The following is a 19340-nucleotide window of genomic DNA, read 5'->3' as shown; positions in this document are numbered from 1 at the left end:
TGGAGAAAAAACTTAAAACTAAATCAAAGAATCTTTCAGATCCATAATATTGAAATGAAAAGGTCTCAGTCATGAACTTGTTTAGCACCTATTGGTAAGGCACAAGTGCTTTATTTGTTGGTGGGACTGCCCAAGTGTTTCCTTCCATTAAAATGCGTGTGCACGCATACACACACACACACACACACACACACACACACGCAAAATAATCAAACACATAGAAACCATCCATCTGTCTTAGGCATAAAACAAGCTAAAGTTTGAGCTTCTGCCTTCTAAATCTTTCAATAATTCTTGTACCAAAAGAATGAAAGCAGCATTGAAGGATTCCTCCATTATTAAAGTTTTTCGAATAAGACCACAGTTTACTATTCAGTGAAGTCCTGGAAATAATCCAGGGGCAGAGGCTGGGGGAGGAAAGGCGAAAGAAAGACAAGAAAATGAAAAAGAGAAAGGAGAGAGCCAGTATATCATCATGGCAAAAAGTTAAGTAATTTCACTTAGTGACCGACATTCAAAAATAGCCCCTCTTGTGGAACATTGATGTTACTGCTTCTCATATAACAAACCATAGAAATGTGAATAGATTTCTCAATAAAGGATTATACCCTGAATAGTAAAATTCCCAGGCTCAGAAAACCTTGATGCTTTATTTGGAGGACTGGATATTTAAACAGTAGTTTCTGCTAATGGCAGATAATCCCAGCTAGGCAAGCTTCTCTCTTTTACTGACCGAGTTATATGCCCAGAACCAATAAGGTGGTCTCCAGAATGGCTTCTAATTCTGTGGTTAGTTTCTAATTCTAGAAACCCAAGATGCATATGATGACCTATAAAAAGGACTTATACAAGTGAAATTTATCAGACACAAATACAGTCTAGCACATAGGTCTTAAAAAATCAGTTCTCTTTAATATTTATCCCTCCAGAACAAAGGAAGAAATAGTCATCTGCGTGTAGCTATTTAGGCCTTGAAAAATGACTAGTGCAACTGAAGAACTAAATTTTAAATTGTATATAATTTTAATTAAATATAATTTAAAGTGTAAAACTGATAATTTAGTTACAAAAAAATGTTTAGGTATATTTGGAACAAATTGTACGTGCATCTACTTTTCAATTGTAAAGTTTATGAAATCTAGATCAAATATTTCTTATGAAAATGTAGTTTCTGAATTGAGATATGCTGTAACTGTAAAATTCATGTGAAATTTTAAAGATAGTATGAAAAAAATACAAATATCTCAGTAATTTTGTACTGATTACATCTTCAAATAACACTTTGAATATATTGGATTAAATAAAATATATTATTAATTAAATTTCACCTGTTTCTTTTTCCTTTTTTTAATCTGGACTCTAGAATATTTAAATTACACTTGTGGTTTGCATTATTATTTCTATTGGACAATGCTGTTCTGGATAGGCAATGCTCAGTTTTGGTTTCTACATTTTGGAAAAATCATCAACAATTGAAGAACATCAAAACAAGCCAGTTTAGAAAGTGAAAACCTGAAAAACTCTGTCATATGTTTACTAACAGAAAAAAGTTTAGAATTTCTATGCTAGAAAAAGGTAACCGCTTTTGAATATGTAAAAAGATGCAATATGGAAAGAATTACTTATACTTTGTCACCAGAAAGCAGACTAGGTTAGTAGATAGAAATCATACAGGAAGATCCTAACAATTAAAATTATTCAAAATATATTAGGCAGTCTTGTAAGAGAATGAATTCCCACTTCCTGGGAAAGTTAACAATAGAGGCCATCTTCACATTGAATGGGAAGTGCAACTGATTGACCTTCAAGAAACCATCAAAATCAAAAATACTGTAATCTTATCATTTCCTTTCCAACTGGCATGTATTTCTGCAGCCTACTGTATTAATATGAGACAATATTCTCCAAAATGCATTCTGAACTACACTAATTCCAAGGAGTACTCATGTGTAGTATGAAAATGTATTCTGTAGTCAAAAAGTTTGAGAATACTGGATAACACAAAGTTGAACAGTTTGTTTTTTTTTTTAATTGCAGGACTTATCAGAACCTTTAATATTTTAATGCATGTGATGAATCTCCAAAACGGGAACGGTCAGAGTTTTCAACATATATCTGGCCATGCATCACATTTTTCACAATCTCCTAAGATAAGTGAATGGGAAACACTCTTTAAAAATGCTAAAACAAATTATACATTGAGTAAATCTACAAAACATTTTGTGAAACAGCTGATGGCAAACTTCAATTCTTGACTTTTTCACTCATTTAGTCACCCATTTATTCATTTATTCCCTCACTCAGCAAACATGTACTGGGCACATATTATGTTCCAAAGATTGCACTAAAAATTCAAAGATGTTTGCCTTCAAGGTACTCAGTCTGGTGAGAAGGCAGGCTTGTAAAGTGATGGCTGTAGAGCATGAGATGAGCTATAATGGAATTGAGTGATAGATGAAACAAGGACATAAAGAGACAGAGTCCCAGCTGCATGTGGGAGCCAGGGGCATTCCATAGGGGAGCTATTACACTGCAACGCACAGGAAGGCCTGCGTCTGCTGCTTCTAAACACAATTCTTTACTTGCCTCTTTCATATATGCCTTCTTTTCTGATCTACCTTGATGTTCTTTCTAGGTTACTCCAACAGTACACAGTGCTTTGCTCTCACTGGGTACTCGATAACTTTTTGCCTAGGTTGGAAAAAAAAACCCTGCATTAAGTCACTGGGGGAAAAGGAGAAGCTACAGAAAAATTACCATAATACACTTTGGATCTCATGACCAAAGCTTCTTCTCCATACAACTCTATTGCCATCACACAACCTTCAGTGGTTAATGCTGGCAAAAGGCTTTTCTTGGATGTGACAGAGTCCATTTAGTTTGTCCATGAAAACTAATATATATACACATATATACTAGAAGAAGAGGAAGAAGAGGAACTAAATGAGGTTTCTGTGTGATTGCTATTACACTGTTTCTTAAAAAGTCATAGTAATTGACAGTTATTTTTTTTAAACCTAAACATCTATTTCCTACCATGTAAAGTGGAAATATGTGAATTACTCGGTTAAATATATCTCTGTACAGCACCCCACCAGATGATTCAGGCCACACGATGATAATTACCTAGAAGTGGTTACAAGCCCAGACTTTGGAGTCAGACAAATACAGATTTAAATCTTGGTTCTGCACATTCTAGCTGCGGGACCATGAAAAATTAGTTAACTTTTCTAAACCCTTATTCCCTCAAATGCTGAAAGGGATAATAATTCCTACATGTTAAGGTTGTTGTAGGGATAAATAGGAATGTTTATAAGCCACTTAGCATAATGCGTGGCACATGGAATATGCCAGATAAATGGTAACTATTATTATTGCTAGTTGGGGTGGATAATTGCTGGAATAATTGCACAGTTTCAGTTTGCTTTGTTCTTCGTAGACAGAGCTTTGTGTGTGAGAAAAGCTGATAGATCTCAGAGAGCTCACCTTGGACAATGCAGTGAAAGAAGCAAGAAAAAGTCGAAGGAGGGTACTGTGTACAGTACAGCACAGTGTTAAAAACACGGGTTCAGTTCTGAATCTTCTATTAATTAGTTATATGACTTGGGCAAGTTGCCTATGTGTCTCATCAGCTTCCACATCGATAAAATGGAGGGGACAAGAATATTTATCTCCTAGGATAGATCCTGTCCATGGCGTTAAATGAGATCATTCATCTGAAGGTCTTAGCACAGAGTCAGAAACATACTCAACAAGTACTAGTTGTTAATGGAAGGGCTGAAGAGCAAGAAAATCACAGAAATAGGATGTCTAGATTGAAGAAAGGAAAGGGAAATTGCTCCTGTACATCATAATGCCTCTTTACATCACCCTTTACAAGTCACACAGGAAAATCATTCCAATTCACAGTACGGATTATTTAAAAATGCAATCAAATATTGTTATGCCCTTCACTGCCTGGAGACCAGACAAGGCGTGGAAGAGGGAGAGACTAAGGTGGAAGAAAGGTGCTCTTTGGGTCTTAAAAAGCATCCCCGGAAGCTTTATCCTCCTCTGCTCAGGATAAAAATCCCTGCAGTCACATATCCCAAAGATTCTAATATTTTCTGAGACTCCACTGTGCCTTTATATTTTAATACCCTGACATCTGGAATCCTAAAAGTCTAATGTTTGACCATAAATATCTGCTGAGATTAAAGAGCTATATACCAAGTTTCAATCTTTGGGGCCTATAATTGCTTGGGAAAAGAGAATGGTATTTCCCCCTCTAGCTAGAAGAGAAGACCTCTACAAGCACATATATTGGCAGACAAATTTTCTAACAACCGTTTCCTCTCTCCGTTCTGTCCTCTCATGTTCTCCCTCCCTCTCCTTCTTCCATTTTATAATACCATCTTGCTGTCATTCTCAGGGCAAATGGGAAAAAAGAGAAACCTGGAAAGCTTAAAGAAAAGACACATTTCACGACCTAGCAACAAACAGTTGAATACACGCTGGCTGCTCTCTGTTAGGCAGCTGAGCACACGTCCCCACACTGAAACTTGAGTTTCCCCATTATTCAGTTACAAACCACTTCATCACTCTGTGTGCTGACAGTCAAATGCCAGCTTTATTTTCTTTTTCACCAACCTCATCTTTTATTTTTGATTTGAGGCTAGTCACTTTTAAGATCTCCATAATGGTTTATAACTTTCTTTCTCAAGAAGTGTCCAAGAAGCAACACGATTTGAAAAATGTTTCTTACTCTTTCCTGGGAAAGAATGGGAAACTCTCACCTGCCCTGAAGGTGGATTTGGTCAGAAGTCCCAGTCAGACCACAGTACTTTGCTGGGCATGATGTTGAGGAAAGTGTGGGAAAAGCTTATCACGAGTTCAGACTTTTAATACAATGATTCAATATATAGTTTAAAAAATAAACTTAACACTGAACCCATTTTTATCCAGTGATATATTGTGAAAGTGATATGCTGAGGTCATTTAACTCACTTCAACACTAAGAAAAATAATCTGAATTTTTTAAAAAGGTTTAATATATTCTTATTATTAAAGACTTAATTTAGATTGTAAATACTCCTATGTCTTTTTAGTTAATGTTCTTTTCCCTTTCAGAAATATATCCAGTGTGTATATAAGCAAGTATGTTTATGTCTGCTGGTATTTGGCACAGAGAGCTAATTCTTGATTCTTCATGAGAAACTGAAACTGCCCGCTTTTTAAATTAAAAATATTAATTGTCTTCTTAACATCCTGTCTGTTTACTTCAAAGGGGGTGTATAACTCTATAACAGTGATTCTCAAACCTTAGCCCAGCAGAATCACTTGGGGAGGACTTCTGTGTGTGTGTGTGTGTGGATGTGTACGTATGCATGTGTGTGGATGTGTATGTATGTGTGTGTATGTGTGTGTATTTGTGTGCATGTGTGTTTGTGTGTGTGTTAAATACAAAGGCTTGGGCTTCACACACCTATCGACTCATGCAAACGAATGTTTAATGCCCTAGGTGATTCTGATAATAAGCCAGCTTTGGGAACCACTGTCCTAAGCACATCAAATTTACCTCCTAAATTGAAGAAGGAGAACAAGGGCAGGAGAACGAGGGGGTTTTATGTTTTGCTTTGTTTGTTTGTTTCAAAATTTCCAGTCTATTGAGAACCAACACATTTAAAATATAATGCAAATTATCAGACAAATTAGACGTACAAAATGAAAGCCCTAAGTTTTGTTCATTAGATCCAACAGATGTACAATTACTGTCAAGTAGCTCTGGTTCTACAGGTGACATTTCTGTCATCACCTCACTGTGGACCGGCGCAGTCTGTGGGCAGCACAGGGCGGTGGACCACTCATGGAGTCCTGCGTCTGTTGGGCCGCCTCACCCCCAGCTTTCTAACTACACTGCCTGCTCCCAGCCTCGCTCTCACCATGATCCATTCACCCCACAGCAGCTTGTACGATCTTTTCAGAGAGTGAATAAAATCCTAGCGCCACCTTCCGACACCATCTTACTAAATTACTCTGGCCTATAAAGGGGCTAAGCCCTGACTACCTGCAACTACGCCCCCTCTCATTAACTATACATCACTCCCATGGGTCTCTTTTCCACCCACCCCTCAGACACATTGAGGCCATTCTGGTATCAGAGCCCCTGCTCTGGCTGGTCCCTCTCCCTGGAAAGCTCCCCCGTCTGCTCAGAGGAGCGATTCCTTGCTCCTCATTCAGGCCTCATTGGAATTGTAACTCTGTTTCTAATAGCAGCTCCCTTACACACACCACACACACACACACACACACACACATCACACCACACACTACATACACCCACACACACCTGAAGCTACCTCTCTAGCCCAAAACTCTGTTCTATTTTCTTCATACCTCTCATCACTATTGAAATATTTTTACTTATTTGTTTATAGATATAGATATATAATCTCCACTGGAACATAAGTTTGATGAAAGCAGGAATGTTATTCACAACTATAGTTTCCATCCTTAGAAAGGCACTGGTAGACTACAGATGGTCAAATGCATTTGCTGAATGAGTGAAAATGCCAACTTCAGCACATCGTGTGCAAAAGGTGCTCAAGGGATGCTAGCTTCCGTTACACTCCCTTTCTACTTTCTATATCATGGCTAAGAAATTGTAAAATGCCATTGAAACCAAAGCTCTGATTTCTTTCAGTCTTCTCCCAATAACATCAGTAGCCATACGTACAAAGTGGGCTGAGAGGTGATTCCATGCATTTGTAGACTGGGACAGACAGGAGATGAGTCAGAAGCCAGGGTGGAAAGCTCTAGTACTGATCTAGTCCTACCTAAATGGGATATTAATTTCAAGACTTTGTTTTTATAATTTTGGATTTTCAGATGATCAGATGCCTCCATCATCAAAAGAAATTCTTTCCAGAATAAAATGCAAATGGTTCTTAGAGGTTCTCCTGCCTGGGATTAGCTGCCTTGCACCCTGTTGCCATGCATGTTTCAAAGTTGGCTGCAAATGCGAACTTACAGATAAGTACAAAACAAAATTAACAGCTCACTTTTCCCCTGGCTACACACACTGCATTACACAGACAGCAAAACCCACTGGCACAGTGTTCCTCACAGCTGATCCACGTGGATAATTTTTGCTCCCAACACCGGAGCATATGACAATACATTGGGACCTGTGGATATCTGTCTGAGTTTTGCATGTGAACTTATATGTGCAAATAAAATCTGTATTTTTCAAATTAAAAATAAACCTCAAAGGCAATGGACTCCAAACTGTTTGTTAATAAAATGGAGAAAGGCCAAAAGGGTGTGTTAAACTCAACGCCATTTGCAATAAATATAAGAGCTGGTTCCAGAGGCCTCCATTTTCATCTTTGCTGGGCTGCTTCCACTGTTTTATAGATGACCATAGGTTCTTGTCTTGCAGAGGAAAAATACAAAATAGACATTTATTCTCTTAAGATTAAATTTGTGCTTTTCTCCTTCACGATATTGTGGATAGAAACTGGAAAGTAGCATAAAACTATGGTTTAAAAAGTGAGAAGGGGAGCTTCCCTGGTGGCGCAGTGGTTGAGAATCTGCCTGCCAATGCAGGGTACACGGGTTCGAGCCCTGGTCTGGGAAGATCCCACATGCCGCGGAGCAACTAGGCCCGTGAGCCACAATTACTGAGCCTGCGCATCTGGAGCCTGTGCTCCGCAACAAGAGAGGCCGCGACAGTGAGAGGCCTGCACACCGTGATGAAGAGTGGCCCCCACTTGCCGCAACTAGAGAAAGCCCTCGCACAGAAACGAAGACCCAACACAGCCATAAATAAATAAATAAATAAATAAATAATTCCCATTTAAAAAAAAAAAAAAGTCATGTTCCTTGCTTTTAAAAAAAAAAAAAAAAAATGAGAAGGGACTTGAACTAGGGAAGGAGGGATCTATTCCTATTTTGGAAGTCACAGGAAAACACTCCAATCCTATTAGTACCCGGAAGGCACCATTTACTATGTGCTGTCTCCTTCATGGCAAGAAGACACAGACTGTATTTGTAGTGCAATAAACAGTGGATTCTATTGTGGGAATCCTTACAGTTGGGACCTATAGCAACCTCATTTAAAATGTTATAAAGCTTTAAAACATCAGGAGTTTAAGGCAGTCCATCCTACACACCTCCCAATATACCTTCAGCCTCCCACACATATGCTCACGCTTGTCCATATGCTGATAGTAAGTAGCATGTAATATTATAATACCTATCAGAGTTTTACCATTGAATCATGTTTCACAACCAAGACAAAGAGTGGTGAAAAAATAAAATATACAGCTTTTCAACCAGCAGCAAATATGCTTGTGCCTAAACAGTATATTTACACCACATGGTAAGCACCACCTAAGAATTCATTGAAAGAATATTATTATTCACACCTGGAGTATTTGATGGACATTTTAGAGTTCCTGTTTCCAAGAGACATTTTCAGTGTCACCCCATATCTTCCTGGCATTCACCTTCACATACCAAAGATGGCTGCTACAAAAACCTACCACTCCTTTCTGAGGAAGGATTTTCCTGGCCGTGGGAAAGAGCATGACTGGCCTGTTCAGGGAAAGCCAAAGGGCTGGAGAGTTAGTGCACCCAGGAGCATCCCTCGGCCAATGAAGAGTAAGGTTTTGAAGTGTCAACATTTTAGCTTCTGCATGGCTTAGCTGGGACAACTGTGGGTCACGTCTCCAGGAGTCCCCATTTGGGGCATATTGAGTCTGAGATGCGAATTATACCTCCCAGTGGAGTCAGTTGGTTATAACAGACTACAGTTCAGGGTGGAGTCTGGGCTGGAGATATAAATTCATCAGCAGTAAACGGTATTTCAACTTTGGATTTAGGAGCAAAATAGGAAGAGAAGAGGTCTGAGGACATAGTCCTGGAATATTCAAAACTTCAAAAGAGAAAGGGAGACTAGAAAAGAAGTCTGAAAAGAGTCATCCAATGAAGTAGGCAGAAAGTTGGGAAAGTTCTTTGGATGTACTTGCAGCAGCTTCCACCTGAACAAAAATGTAAACTCAGAGTTGCGTTGTTTGTAGAAGTAGAAAGATGATGATCTCTCCAGGGGTCCAGCTATAAAAATTGAGAGCCGGATGGGCTTATAAAAGCAAGAAGGATAAGAAGGGATTTTGATTATAGTCCCCCAGGGACAATTAGAAGATGGAGAAAAGGAAGGCAAAAAAGAAGGCATGCCATCTAGTCTACCACCCTTTCCAGAGTGAGGGCATTTAGCTCTGGTGGAAGAGAAAGATTCAGAATCCAGAGGAACTGCTTCCAAGGCAGACACTGCGAAACGCTGAGCACAGAGAGTGCTGCTTCAGGCCCAGGAGCCCAACCTAGTGAGAGGACCATTCTCTTCACCTGTGCACAGGTGGGTGTTGGGAGTCTGTACCTTTGACATGGACCACAGGCAATCTCATGGAGGGCAAAACGGTGGTATTGTGACATCCCATAAGCACCCAACATTCCTGAGATAGAGGTGAGTGGAGCAGCTTACTGGCACAGACTCCAACTCCATTGCTCAGTTCCTCTCCAGAATATTTTGTTCCCACTGGACCACCCAGCCAAACCAGCTCCGTCCCATGCTTGTTCCCTCTACTGGAGACATCGAGTTCAGATAGAACTGACCTGTGTTGAAGAAGGATCCAGTCCATTCTGCTTCAATTTTAGGAAATACAGAAACTGGTGGAGGCAGACCCAGGGCTCTCCCATCCAGATCCTTAAAGAGATATTTTCTAGGACTTTCACAATCAGATTCAGAGCAGACCAGCATTCCTAAATCTTTCCTGGGAAGATAGATAGAGAGCAACTCTCTCATTTCCATGATAAGCCGCCAAAAGGAAACATATACTGGTAGTGCTGACGTTATGAAAAATAAAATCAATAAAATTTTATTATTAATAACATGTTACCTAGATATGAAATAACACTCTATAGAAAATGTTATTTCCCAGTTATATGGTCAAGAAAAAAAGACAATTCTTATTAACCAAATATTCTGGATATCGAGTTATATAATCTTTACATAAATCACTAATTTTCTAAGATGCAAGATACAATAAAATGCCCCTAACTAATATTTATTAAACATGATGTGATCAATGCTTTATGGAACTTTGGGGCCTTGCAGTATTTTAAGATTATCATTATAAATATCGATTATACTTGTGCTATATAAAAACAGTGTAAAAAAAAGATGTTCTCATTCAACAAATATCTATTGAAAACCTACTGCTTGTACGTTGGGGAATACAATGGTGATAAACATAGGCATCAGAATTTAGAGTCAAGCAGGGTATATAAACAAGTTATTGGCAATTATAACATTGAATTATAGAGAATTTATTTCATTTCCTCTCATCTAACATTTTTAGGTACCATTAGTAATAATATTAAATATTTATTGCATGCCAACCATGTGTCAGGTATTAATAGTACAAAGAATCAAATGCTAATATCATTTAGCTTTATAACTATTTCATCCCATAGGTAAGACCTGAATATAAGGAAGATTGGACAGTAGAAAAAAATGACAGAATAACACAAATTGTATACCTAATAATGTTTAGGTTCCAAAACGGTTCAGGGATGCGCATCAAAAAGAGACTGGTGTTGGGTCAAACATATAAACTTTCTAATTAGGGTGCTTTTCCTGATTCTTTTATTCCAACTAAAGAAGTTTTCCCAATGTTATAGGAAAGAAAAAATAACCCATTTTCCCTGCTCTGACTTTCCCACTCCCTCTTACAGCAAAAAAAAAAAAAAAAATTCCTTGTCTAGTTTTCAGATTCTTGAATAAAACTCTCAGATCATACGTTCAAGAACAATAGTTACGCCTGGTCTGAGAGCAAATATCTGTCTAAGCCATATGGTTCATTTTAGGGATTCGTAACAGCAGACATGGTCTCCTTCCCCACCAGTGCCTGCACAAGGACACCCAAGCCTCCTTCTGAAAACTAGTGACACCATACTCCATGGAAGGTTCAAGAATCAGGGTCAATTTTTTCCATTGATTGAGAAAACATCCCAAAGAAGTACCTCTAATAAAGATAAAACAATTAAACAATATCAATAAAACTTGCAATCCATCACTTCTGCCCCTTTTGTCTGCCAGAGGACATCACGTGGTGGATTCCAGATTCAAGGAAGAGAGAAACAGTCTCTGTCTTTTCAGTGAGAGAGATTGCAAAAATCATATCTCAAAGGGCACAAATATAGGAGGGTAAAGAATTGGGACCAATCAATCTACCGTATTTTTCTAGAAGGACTTATTTCTATTCCCATTGATGATTTTATCCTTGTTTAAAAAACATGTTCAGGTATTTGGAGAATTACCAAACCCTTCATAAATATGGCTTACTATAAATACCAAAACCAGTACCTGGTTTGTAAAGGAGGAAAGTAGAACTTGTTTTTATCTTTGATATTTAGCATCCTGGTCCTCTCTGCCGTTATTAGAGGCACGATTCCAGTGTTCTCTGCATTGGACAGAATGCAGACATCTAGATCATCGCTATAGCAACTCTTCACAAAACTAGAAAAGGTCACATCTGAAAAAAAATGTTTAAGGTATTACAACATTATATCATGTAAACTACCAACCACAAATACAGACTCTACAACTAAATAGTCTTATATTAACATATGTCCAGGAGTAAGTTTAAGCTACTATCCAGGGTAATTCCAGGAGTTTACATAAATCTTGACTTAAAATATCTTTAATTCTTGAAGACATGGACATTGTACACAAAGTAGAAGAGCATTCCAACACATTGACATCTTAAGAGCAATACTTTCCGTCAAAGGTTTGATCAAAATCCAGTGAGGAGTGAGTACAATAGTACAAAAGAGAGCTGATAGAAGATTCTCTGCATAGGTTGTAGTATAATTGAATTTAATCCTGGCTGCCCCACCAACTGCTTGACAACCTCACTGAGGCACAACTTCCACGTATCAATTTCCTCCTCTGTATGACAGGAAAAGTAACACGTACCTAAGAGATTAGGCATATAATCAAATTAAATATTTCCCTGTGAAAGCTCTTCAACATGTATTGAGCAGTGACTTTTTAAAGAAATCACTCACTGTCATTATAAACTACCATTGTGGTTATCAATGCCCAGTAGACGGTCAATTGGACAGCAAGCACCAGACTACACTGTACGCTTTTGTTGATATAATTTCAAAATGCTGTTAAAGCTTCTACGCACAGATGTATGACACTATATTGCTTGGAAACCCAAACATCCTACCTTGAAGTTTCATGATGCCTGAAATTAAATGGCCATTCCTCACTTTGTGCCATGGCTCCTGAGGCCACCGATTTGGTTCCGAGGTGAATACAGGCCACAAAATACCAACTCGACCCCCTCTGGGATTGGAAGGAGCTCGATCAGGTGATGTCACGTTGGCAGAACGAGGCTTAACTCTGTCCTGAATGCAGTCAAAAGATGAGCTAGTGGCCACGATGACTGAATTCCTAACCACAATCTGTAGATTTTCACTATAACACTGTGGAGCAGAAGACACATAAACTACTGCCAAAAGGCCGATAGTATTGTCCACCAGAGTGAGGTTCTCTATTTCCATGCCATTCTCCACATGGAGCATGGCGCCATAGTCAAAGTTCTTGAAAGCCAAGAAGCCAGAGATATTGGTACAGTTGTCAAGTCCAGTCTCCTTATAGAGATGAAGGCCGTGAAGACTTGAATGGACCACATTGTCAGACCAAAGAGCTTCAGGAGAGGAGCACCTGTAGCCTCGGATGTGAAAGCCAAGTCTCTCGGATCCTGCCACAACGTTGCCATGGAGATGGATGTCCTTTGCCTGATTCACTTTGATTCCTGCCACCCAAACGGGAGACCACGCTGACTGTGTCATCAGAACCACAAGGTTATTAGAGAGAGAATAGCCCTGACCCTCCAAATCAATGCCATGGCCAGCTGTGCTAAACACTACATTGTCATTTAAAACGATCCCCTGACTGGCAGCTGCACGAATGCCCCCACCACAGCTTTGGTGCAGAGTACAAGATATTATCCTGGATCCTGACGACATATCAATGAGCTCGATGGAGGAATACAGTGGTGAACCAAAGTTCTGAATTTCCACGTTGAAAAGTTGAAGGATACCTGCAAGCAAAATGCATGTCATCAGGTACTTGCTTCTTCCCTACAAAAGGCAGAAGGATGGCCCATTCAATGGCATCGGGATATGCAGATTTTTCATTAAAATATGTTTATTTTCAGCACCAGCACTATATTTTATGTCATTGAGTCTCACTAACAAAATCTGAATCATTAAAAATATCACAATACTGCATGAAAATTTTCCTGTGCATTCTGAAGAGTCTGGTGATAGGATGGAGAGAGATGAAAGAAAGACAGGAGAAGGAGATAGGCTTTGGGGATGGACACAGCTAGCTTAAAGATTCTGGGCACCTGTCTGCAGGGCTGGGTCAAGGAACTGGCTAAGAATAAAGGGAATGTGGCTTCCTGGCCACTCACCTCAAAGTCATGTCTCCTTTCAGGGACCCCATGTGAAAAGGCCACAGCCATCCCCACAAAGATATTGCATGAATGAAATGCCAACTATATACAATATTTTAAGCATTTTTAAAGAAGAGTATAAGTGCAAAACTTCTGCTCAGTGGATGTCCAGAAACATAACATTCTTCTTGATGAAGACATGATACAGGTGATAACATATTTTTAAGTGACTTTAAGACCCTTAAATTTTTTTCTGTATTTTATTCTAGCCACACTATAATCCCTGTTTCCTTTTCACAATAAGAAGATTTTCTACATTTTTTATGTCAAGGGAGGATAGTGAATTATTTAGTCTTATTGGGAATTTTATTTGTACTTTTAAAATAGATATTGTTAAAACAGTATAAAATACAGTCACTAGATTGATTTAAAAATATAATGAGTACTAATTTGTCAGTGTATATATTCTTGGTAAAATAGATAATAACATGAATATAGGGGGGAAATGAGTTGAATTAATAAATATAACACCTAACTCTAATATAGCACTCATTATATACCAGGCACTGTTCTATATGTGTGTGTGTGTATGTGTGTCATATATATATATATATATATATATGGTCTTAATTTTTGTAAAACTCCTATATTTGATAGGTGCTGTTATCCCCATTTTACAGATAAGAAAACTGAGGCAGAGAAGGGCTAAGTGGCACATGAGGACTTGGACCCAGGCATATGGATGCAGAGGCAGTACTGTTAACCCCCACTCAGGCTCAGTGGGGAGCACGCAGGATGTGATGGAATAAACAGAACAGCTTTGCCCTGAGATTCCAGTGATTGGGCCACAGTCCTGTGCCAACAGATATCACATGTCCTTAGCTAGGTAGGCCACAGCTTTGTCCCTTACTTCTTTTCTTTATTCTTCTTCTTTTTTAAAGGTCCTGCCCAAGGTAAACTATAAAGTTAATCCCCTCATTAAAAATGGAGAGAGTTGTGTCGTTTTAGTATTTAAAGCACAAAGATAGTCCAGCCTTAATCTTCCACCCTCCCCACTCCCTTTTCACAGATGAGAAACCTGAACCCTTGCAAATCAGCTGCCAAGAAGAACCAAGCTATTGTGAGAAGGACGGATGAAGTGTGTGTGTCTTTCTTGATGGTCAAACAGGATTCCAATGTATCTAGATTTCTCAAATGACACTGATTAAGGAGACACTGGTAGGCGGTGTGGAAACATTCACAGAATGATAAAACATCTGAAAACTATTTGTGTGGTGATAACACTTTTCGATGTGATTTAAAGCATCCCTCGCCAGCAGCACATAGCTGAAAGGGCCATGGGACCTGCCTCCGAGAACTCTGGCACAAAGGACACCACGCTAGTGTGTGTCCACACATAAAAGCTTATTTTGTAGAACGGAAAGTGGTTCTAGAATCTTGGTCAAGGCGATGCATCATTATCATTTTACTTAGTGTTCTTTTTTTCCGTCATACTTGCATGGTTGTAATTCATAGTTTTAAATTGTACAAGATCTTTTTACTTGTGTGCATATTAACCAATGGTTGAAAACTAGTCAATAGTAAATACTTAAGATGTCTTGAGCATTCAGATGGAGAATTAAGCAATGATTTTGTTCACGACTGTTTTCTTATTTTTCCTTTTGTTTATCACAATTCTGAGCACAACTTGCTGGATATTTCCGGTCAGAAGGAAGAGAATGACAGAGGTCTCTGATTTAAAAGCAGGAATTGTTAAGCCCTGGCCTGCGTTTCTGCCCTGTAACCATTCAACACCATAGCTGGCACCCTTGACCTACCCCTGAAGATGCTACCTCATCTAGGCTCTGGAGTATGTTACAGAAAAACACATGGGTTCTTAATACAGTGTCGGGACCTGGATTGGATTCTGGAACAGAAAGAGGACATTAGTGGAAAAACATGTGGAATCTGTATAATGTCTTGAGTTCAGTTAACACTAATGCACCAGTGTTAATTTACTGGTTTTGACAAATGTATCAGAGTTTTATCAGATTTTCACAGTAAAGGAAACTGGATGAAAGGTACACAGGAACACTCCATACTACCTTTGCAACTTTTTAATAAATCTAAAGTGATTATAAAATTAAAAGGTTATCAAGGGCTTCAGAATCAGGCTTGAATTTGAATATTACCTCTGCCACTTGCAAGCTGGATGACTTTTCTAACTCTTCATTTATTTAATTCACTCACGTTTATTGAGCACCTAATACTCAGCAGTTACCATATTAGGAAACCAGGGCTGAAAACCCCAACCTTACCCTCAAGAAGTTCAGAAGTTCATAATGGAGTTTTATAAATTAGCAGGCTATTTTATTATAGACTCAGTTTCCTCATCTATAAAAATGAGGATAAAATGTCTTTCTCACAGAGATATTAGGATTAAATGAAACAAAGTAGGCATGAAAACCATCGTGGTTCCTAGTCCATTAGAAGCATCGAATACAGATTCTCTTTCCCTTCCCCGGGGATGATTTAAGAGCCCTGACCAGCAAGCCAGAGGCTCAGCACCAAGCCAGCATTGCTGGTGGTTGGGCTCTGGCTTTGGTGCTCAGCTGTAAGAATCGGCCTTCTGTCCTGCTCTGGTGATCAGGTTCCAGCCTGGACTACAGTTACCGTGGAAAGGGGCCCTGTCTTGCGCTCCTTCCCTAATTCTCTGTCTTCATAAACTGCAGGGTAGTTTTGGTTTTACACAACCACAACCGGGATTCAGCCTTTGTCTAGCCTTCCAGAGCAGGGTTCCTCCACCTCAACATGACTGACATTTTGGACCAGATAATTCTTTCTTGTGGGAGGCTGTCCTGCGCCTTATAGAATGTTGAGCAACTACCCACTATATGCCAGAAGCTCCACCAAAGCTGTGACAAGCAAAAATGGCTCCAGATATTGTCAAATGTCCTTTGGCCAGGAGGGAAGAGCAAAATCACTTCTGTTGAGAACTGCTGGAGCTGGAGCTTATGGAGAGAGAGCTTGTTCTATGAACCAGAAATCCCGAACTTTTGTTTTAAGGTCCAAACATTGCCCTTTACCATACTGGCAAAGCAGATATACCCACAAAAAGTGTTCCATGCTCAATATATTTGGGAAACCGTTAGATCCTTTGCTCTAGGCTTTCTCAGAGCCTATATTCATGTACGCAGTGAGTTTCTAAGATGGAGCTTTATTTGACTAGGAAACAACTTGGGAATCAATTTTAAGGAACCTAAGTTTAAGAAAAAGGTACTAATCAAATAACTTTGCAGCATTCCAGAAGAGCTAAAGCTTGAAAGAAATGAGAGAAATTTAACTGATCCCTAAAGCAGTCTAGAATATGGAAATCATTCTTATTTAAATTTACACTATTAATTTATAGCATGAGATGAGGCCTGCCATCAAATAGAGCATGCTACTGGGAAAGAGTAATAGAAATTCAGAAAAGAGATAAAATTCAATTGGTCATTAAATCATCTATAATTTCAAAGCAGAGGAAATTTCACATCTGCTGAAGATATTTTTTTTTTGAGGTAAAAATGTGCCTGTGTGCTGATAGCTAGTATATTATTTTAACATCATACTGATAATTAAGCACAGACTAGGACTGAAAATTCATAGCTTCTCAGAGCACAGAGAAGCATCTATTTCAAATATTTTGTTTTATAAATGAAAATTCCCACCGTTGGAATTTCTGAGTGTCCCAGATGCATAGCCTCCAATTGGTAGTGCTTTGTAACTTAAAATTTCAGTTACCTGAAAATTCTTCCACGCTGGACTTCCTGAAGGACCCCACAAGTAGTCTCCCCCCGCATGATGTATCACCCTGGATTTGTATGTTTCGGGTCAGAAGTCCAACCTCTGAAGCCAAACGAATGTGTCGGCCATCCTCCATGACGTGGACACTTCCTGGGGCAACGGGAGTTGGGAAAGGAAAAATTTTTAAAAACCTATTTCGGAGATCGCCAGCTGGGGACCCAGCGAACCTGACAAATGAAAACACTCCTTTCCCCGCGGAAGTCCTCCCAACATTAAGGTCTGCTTTTCCTCGGGCGTCCTCCACAAACGTCAGCTGAGAAATGAAAAGCCGGTTCACTGGTCTCTCATTGGGATCAGAGTGAGCGTGTTTGAGCAAGAATTCATTTCTCCTCAATCACTATGGGTATCGGGACAGGGATGTCAGGGCAGACCGGTCCAATTAGTGGGGTCCCCAGCCTCCTTCCTTCAATTCCTCAGTGTGAGATTCCCGCCTTTGGTTGTGCATTGTTCCTGAACCTCTTTGAGAGAATGAGGAATCGCAGATCCACTGAGGCAGTGATAGGACTGAAGCAGCAGCGGCAGCGCCCTCTCCTGGCGGGTCTGGAACTCATCACTCCCAGAAAGAGCCTCCCCAGTCTTGCTGGTTTGTTCCACTGCCCACCCCACATTGCATTGTACGTTGCGTATTATAGGCAAGGATTGCTAACGATGTCTCTTTTCCCCGCCACTCTTTAGAAACAAAATCATCCTTAAAACCATGATTTAGAGATAGCTTTAGATACAGTCCTGCTGAAAGCATGTATTTCCCTCTCACATATCAGAGACAAGAGATATCCCCTAATCCCTTTATGTCCATGTTTTTTACTTATTAGCTATATTTCCTGGGTTAAATTTATTTATTAGGTTGAAGCGGGAAATATGGTTATTTATTATTTAAATGCAATATATTTTAAGTGTGTATACTGTATTAAAATATTCAGTACTTTTTTTTTTTTTCAAGAAAAAGGTATTTGGCTTTTATTTATTTATTTATATTTTGGGGCAGTAGTAGTAGTCAATTGATAAAATGAACTTCATGTCAGGAAGGACACATTCCTAAGGATGGAAAAAGGAGTCATTATTTACAATAACTACCACATTCTAAGTGGCTGTGGGATTCAATATGCCAGGAAATGAACTGGAAACTCATCTCCCATGAGATTTATTCTGGCTTAGCCATGAAAATGCCCGGTGACCTTGAACAAGGTTCTTAACCCTTCTGCTTGCTTCTAGGCTTGCCATTATAAATAAAAAGTTTAAAAATTCCCTCACATCAAAGTATTTTTTTAAATTAGGCAATAAAATTAATGAGGGGATGGAGATAAAGCCTTCTAAGGATGAGGCCTAGGGCAGCAGTAAAATATTATCCATCCCCTCTGAACGCCAATCAGATCCAAGGTCCCAAGGCAGGTTGCCGAACACGTTTTTCTTGGCTCATTCACTTCCCTTAACTAACAAATCAAAGCCTTACCGATGTGCCGGTGTCTGAGCCGTTCTTGGATGCTAATATGGTGGCCCCTGACTTCTTTCACAGTGAGGACCTCTGCTTCGTGAGGCTCGTATGAAGAGGAGCTAAGGACAATCTTGTCTTGGGGTCGCCAATCCACTGTGTTCTCTACTATAATTCTGTAACAGCATAAAGATGGAATCAGGTACACTGGCAGTACAGCACAGATGACCTACTAACTCCAGGGAGAAGAGGAAATCCACTGCAAACAACAATTCCCACCAGGGAGAGTAAAGTAGAAATATCAAGTCAAGACAGAGAAAAAAGGTCTTTGCAAAAAAAATTAATGCCAATGGAGTTCATCTTCTGGCTGATATGTATACAATACAGGGATAACAAAGATACTCTGTGGCCATGAAGTACCAGACAAAGGAACAAGAAAGAGTAGAAGTTCCACAGTTTAGTATATGCCATCTACATATGGTTTCCTAAAATGGAAATCGTCTTCCTCGATTGGGAAACAGTTTGAATAATAAAGGTATTTCAGAAGGGATCTTTTCTCAAATTTTCTGAAGACC

The 19340-nt window shown here is 39.2% G+C and overlaps 1 protein-coding gene across 18 annotated transcripts in view; it reads right to left on the bottom strand.

Moving 5' to 3' along the window:
• The window catches only part of PKHD1 (PKHD1 ciliary IPT domain containing fibrocystin/polyductin), a 471129-nt gene that overhangs the window by 141239 nt on the left and 310550 nt on the right, over positions 1 to 19340 (bottom strand). For all 18 annotated transcript variants that reach the window (XM_059938510.1, XM_059938512.1, XM_059938518.1 and 15 more), the window contains 5 exons: positions 18787 to 18941; positions 17274 to 17426; positions 12276 to 13154; positions 11405 to 11573; positions 9652 to 9809 (listed from right to left, as the gene is read on the bottom strand). In XM_059938510.1, coding sequence (XP_059794493.1) covers positions 9652 to 9809; positions 11405 to 11573; positions 12276 to 13154; positions 17274 to 17426; positions 18787 to 18941 — 1514 coding nt within the window. The remainder of the gene's footprint in view (positions 1 to 9651; positions 9810 to 11404; positions 11574 to 12275; positions 13155 to 17273; positions 17427 to 18786; positions 18942 to 19340) is intronic.

This window comes from Balaenoptera ricei, chromosome 11, assembly GCF_028023285.1.
Source record: "Balaenoptera ricei isolate mBalRic1 chromosome 11, mBalRic1.hap2, whole genome shotgun sequence".
Classification (NCBI taxonomy): domain Eukaryota; kingdom Metazoa; phylum Chordata; class Mammalia; order Artiodactyla; family Balaenopteridae; genus Balaenoptera; species Balaenoptera ricei.
This window is presented reverse-complemented; position numbering and strand designations above follow the sequence as displayed.